This window comes from Lepisosteus oculatus, chromosome 7 (assembly GCF_040954835.1).
Source record: "Lepisosteus oculatus isolate fLepOcu1 chromosome 7, fLepOcu1.hap2, whole genome shotgun sequence".
Lineage (NCBI taxonomy): Eukaryota > Metazoa > Chordata > Actinopteri > Semionotiformes > Lepisosteidae > Lepisosteus > Lepisosteus oculatus.
In genome coordinates this window covers 1,604,605-1,609,604 of record NC_090702.1, presented here as the reverse complement: position 1 = coordinate 1,609,604, position 5,000 = coordinate 1,604,605, and the positions used below count along the sequence as shown (strand labels likewise).

The following is a 5,000-nucleotide window of genomic DNA, read 5'->3' as shown; positions in this document are numbered from 1 at the left end:
CAGCCCCTGGACAGCACAGACACTGGACACCCACTCAGGGCCCACAGACACTGGACACAGACACTGGACACAGACACTGGACACCCACTCAGGGCCCACAGACACTGGACACAGACACTGGACACCCACTCAGGGCCCACAGACACTGGACACAGACACTGGACACCCACTCAGGGCCCACAGACACTGGACACAGTGGGAGAGACAGGCAGAGCTGGCTGCCCAGGGAGGACAGGCTCAGTGACCACAGCCTGGACACAGACACTGGACACACACTCAGGGCCCACAGACACTGGACACAGACACTAGACACACACTCAGGGTCCACAGCCTGGACACAGTGGGAGAGACAGGCAGAGCTGGCTGCCCAGAGGGGACAGGCTCAGTGACCACAGCCTGGACACAGACACTGGACACACACTCAGGGTCCACAGACACTAGACACAGACACTAGACACAGACACTAGACACTAGACACTAGACACTAGACACTAGACACTAGACACTAGACACTAGACACTAGACACTAGACACTAGACACTAGACACTAGACACTAGACACTAGACACTAGACACTAGACACTAGACACTAGACACAGACACTAGACACTAGACACAGACACTAGACACAGACACAGGGTCCACAGCCCGGACACAGTGGGAGGGACAGGCAGAGCTTGCTGCCCAGAGAGGACAGGCTCAGTGACCACAGCTTGGACAGAGACACTGGACACCCACTCAGGGTCCACAGACACTGGACACAGTGGGAGAGACAGGCAGAGCTGGCTGCCCAGGGAGGACAGGCTCAGTGACCACAGCCTTGTCACGCACACTGGACACACACTCAGGGCCCACAGACACTGGACACAGACACTGGACACACACTCAGGGTCCACAGCCTGGACACAGACACTGGACACAGACTCAGGGCCCACAGACACTGGACACAGACACTACAGGGTCCACAGCCTGGACACACACTAAGGGTCCACAGACACTGGACACACACTAAGGGTCCACAGACACTGGACACAGTGGGAGGGACAGGCAGAGCTGGCTGCCAGAGAGGACAGGCTCCGTGTCCACAGCCTGGACACAGTGGGAGGGACAGGCAGAGCTGGCTGCCCAGAGAGGACAGGCTCCGTGTCCACAGCCTGGACACAGAGGAAGAGAGCACAGGGACGCGGGGGGGGGGGCAGCTCAGGGGGCGGGAGACGCCCCCCCCCCCCTCACCTTGGCGTCCGCCTTGTAGCCGTTGGCGATGGTGTACCGCGCCTCCACCAGCTGCTTGGTCCTCTCGATCATCTGCCTGCCGAACCCGGTGACGCTCTGGCGGGAGAGAGAGAGAGAGAGAGAGACTCCTGACTCACGGGCCCGCGCCCCGCCCCCCCGCGCCCCCCCCGCGCCAGCAGGGGGCGCCGCTCACCTGCGAGATCTCCAGGCAGGGCAGCTTGCCCACCTGCGCACCCGTGAAGCCGTAGACCGAGTTGGCGCTGACCTTCAGGGCCAGCTGGCGGCCGTCCAGCACCTGCTTCTTGAAGGGGTCCGTCTCCCCCTTCAGCTCCGCCTTCGCCCTGCGAGAGAGAGACGGGTCAGTACACCAGGCAGGGGGAGAGACAGCTGGGGCACGGGGTTAGTACAGGACAGAGAGAGAGACGGGTTAATACACCAGGCAGGGGGAGAGACAGGCGGCACACTGCTGGGGCACGGGGTTAATACAGGACAGAGAGAGAGAGACGGGTTAGTACACCAGGCAGGGGGAGAGACAGGCGGCACACTGCTGGGGCATGGGGTTAGTACAGTACAGAGAGAGAGACAGGTTATACACCAGGCAGGGAGAGAGACAGGCGGCACACTGCTGGGGCATGGGGTTAGTACAGTACAGAGAGAGAGACGGGTTAGTACACCAGGCAGAGGGAGAGAGACAGGCGGCACACTGCTGGGGCATGGGGTTAGTACAGTACAGAGAGAGAGAGACGGGTTATACACCAGGCAGGGGGAGAGACAGGCGGCACACTGCTGGGGCATGGGGTTAGTACAGGACAGAGAGAGAGAGAGACGGGTTAGCACACCAGGCAGAGAGAGAGAGACAGACAGCACAATGCTGGGGCATGGGGTTAGTACAGTACAGAGAGAGAGAGACAGACAGACAGCACAGGACAATGAAATGGGACGGGAGACAGTCAATACCCCACAGAGCTAATTGAATCCAGTCTCACCTCTTTCTAGCGGACAGGAGATTCTCCAGAATCTCAGGCAACAGCCCCTTTCTGACAGAGCTCTTCACAAAGTAATCTCCTGTAGGGGTCTTGATGAAGTCTTCAGGAGACAGACTGTGTGACAGAAGAGAGACCAAAGTCAGTTTAGACTGTGTACGTTACCACAGATGAATGGAAATCTATTTCAGGTGTGTCTGTATGAATCTCTGTGTGTGTGTGAGGTGTGTCTCTAGGGTCTATATTAATCTCTGTGTGTGTGAGGTGTGTCTCTAGGGTCTATATTAGGGTCTGTATTAATCTCTGTGTGTGTGAGGTGTGTCTCTAGGGTCTATATTAGGGTCTGTGTTAATCTCTGTGCATTTGTGAGGTGTGTCTCTAGGGTCTATATTAATCTCTGTGTGTGTGAGGTGTGTCTCTAGGGTCTATATTAATCTCTGTGTGTGTGAGGTGTGTCTCTAGGGTCTATATTAATCTCTGTGCGTGTGTGAGGTGTGTCTCTAGGGTCTATATTAGGGTCTGTATTAATCTGTGTGTGTGAGGTGTGTCTCTAGGGTCTATATTAATCTCTGTGTGTGTCAGGTGTGCCGTGAGAATTTAATGATCCCTTGGGAATGAAATGCAATGATGTTTTTCTCACCCCAGGCGCTCTATGGAGCTGTGCTGCAGCAGGGTGGTGTAACAGAGATTGTGAGCCATCATGATGGAGGGGTACAGGGAGGAGAAGTCCAGTGTGGCGATGGGGATGTTGTAGTACCTGCAGACAGACGGCAAGGACGATCAGAGAGCCTGACAGGCCGGAGTCGGGGGAGGAGGAGGGGGGGGGGAGGAATGGCGGCGAGTACAGAGACTACAGACTACAGACTACAGACTACAGACTACAGACTACAGACTACAGACTACAGACTACAGACTACAGACTACAGACTGGACACTGGACACTGGACACTGGACACTGGACACTGGACACTGGACACTGGACACTGGACACTGGACACTGGACACTGGACACTGGACACTGGACACTGGACACAGACCCTTTCTCCGGCTCGATGACGGTGGCTCCAGTGTAGTCCTCCCCACTCTCTGTCTTCACCACCGGCATGACCAGCCCCTGTTTCATGGCCTGGCAGGACAGGGGGACAGGAGGTGAGCTCGCACCGCACGGCGGGACGCGGCGGGACGCGGGGAGAGGGGCCCAGCACCGCCCGTCTCACCTGTCGGAGCAGCTGGGACACAACCTTGATCTGCTGGCCCCGGGACAGCAGGTAGGCGAGCGGGACCCCCGTCACGCGGGCCATCTCCATGTAGTTGATCACACACATGAGCTTGTCCAGCAGCCGCAGGGGCAGGTAGGCGTCCTTCAGGCAGTACACTGCCAGCCGCCGGCGCGTCTGCTCATTCCCATTCTGAGAGAGAGAGACAGGGGGGAGAGGGAGAGGAGAGAGAGAGAGAGGAGAGAGAAGAGAGAGGGGAGAGAGAAGAGAGAGGGGAGAGAGAAGAGAGAGAGAGAGAGAGAGAGAGAGAGAGAGAGAGAGAGAGAGAGAGAGAGAGAGAGAGAGAGAGAGAGAGACGGGGGAGAGAGAGAGAGAGAGAGAGAGAGAGACGGGGGAGAGAGAGAGAGAGAGAGAGAGAGAGACGGGGGGAGAGAGAGAGAGAGAGACGGGGGAGAGAGAGAGAGAGGAGACGGGGGGGAGAGAGAGAGAGGAGACGGGGGGGAGAGAGAGAGAGAGAGACGGGGGAGAGAGAGAGAGAGAGAGACGGGGGAGAGAGAGAGAGAGAGAGACGGGGGAGAGAGAGAGAGAGAGAGAGAGAGACGGGGGAGAGAGACACGCTAAGACTACAGAGACGCCCATACAGACAGATAAAAACAACTGTATTCCAGAAAATTCTCAACCCAGTTTAAAACATCAGCCTAGGCTGGTGGGCTCTTCTGTACACAGAGGGTGGTGGGAGTGGGGAACAAGCTGCCCAGCCACGTAGTTGAAGCCGATACCCTGGCTTCTCTCCAGACACAGCTGGGTGAGCTCCTCCAGTCAGGACAGGAGGCTCTCCTGTACACAGAGAGCGGCGGGGGTGGGGAACTGGGATCAAGTAGCCACTGACGACCAAGCGGACCGACCTGCAGGTCTGTGATGATGGAGTGCTGCACGTCCTCCTTCTGCTCCTGCAGGAAGTGGAAGCTGACGGCGTTCAGGGTGTAGGACCTGAGCTTATAGTCCCTGAGCAACACCTGGGAGAGGCAGAGGGGTTAGTGCAGACAGGCAGCAGGTCAACCTGTACCACACAGAGAGACAGGCAGGCAGGCAGCAGGTCAACCTGTACCACACAGAGAGACAGGCAGGCAGGCAGCAGGTCAACCTGTACCACACAGAGAGACAGGCAGGCAGGCAGCAGGTCAACCTGTACCACACAGAGAGACAGGCAGGCAGGCAGCAGGTCAACCTGTACCACACAGAGAGACAGGCAGCCAGGCAGCAGGTCAACCTGTACCACACAGAGAGACAGGCAGGCAGGCAGCAGGTCAACCTGTACCACACAGAGAGACAGGCAGGCAGGCAGCAGGTCAACCTGTACCACACAGAGAGACAGGCAGGCAGGCAGCAGGTGCACCTGTACCACACAGAGAGACAGGCAAGCAGGCAGCAGGTCAACCTGTACCACACAGAGAGACAGGCAGCCAGGCAGCAGGTCAACCTGTACCACACAGAGAGACAGGCAGGCAGCAGGTCAACCTGTACCACACAGAGAGACAGGCAGAGAGACAGGTCAACCTGTACCACA

At 57.6% G+C, this 5,000-nt stretch overlaps 1 protein-coding gene across 1 annotated transcript in view; it reads right to left on the bottom strand.

The window, feature by feature from the left end:
- pold1 (polymerase (DNA directed), delta 1, catalytic subunit) overlaps positions 1-5,000 on the bottom strand; it is a gene marked incomplete in the record, with an annotated part of 23,627 nt that overhangs the window by 10,747 nt on the left and 7,880 nt on the right. The window contains 7 exon segments of the mRNA XM_069191770.1: positions 1,234-1,329; positions 1,427-1,574; positions 2,220-2,333; positions 2,857-2,973; positions 3,254-3,342; positions 3,434-3,625; positions 4,339-4,449. Of these exon segments, the coding sequence (XP_069047871.1) occupies positions 1,234-1,329; positions 1,427-1,574; positions 2,220-2,333; positions 2,857-2,973; positions 3,254-3,342; positions 3,434-3,625; positions 4,339-4,449 (867 nt within the window).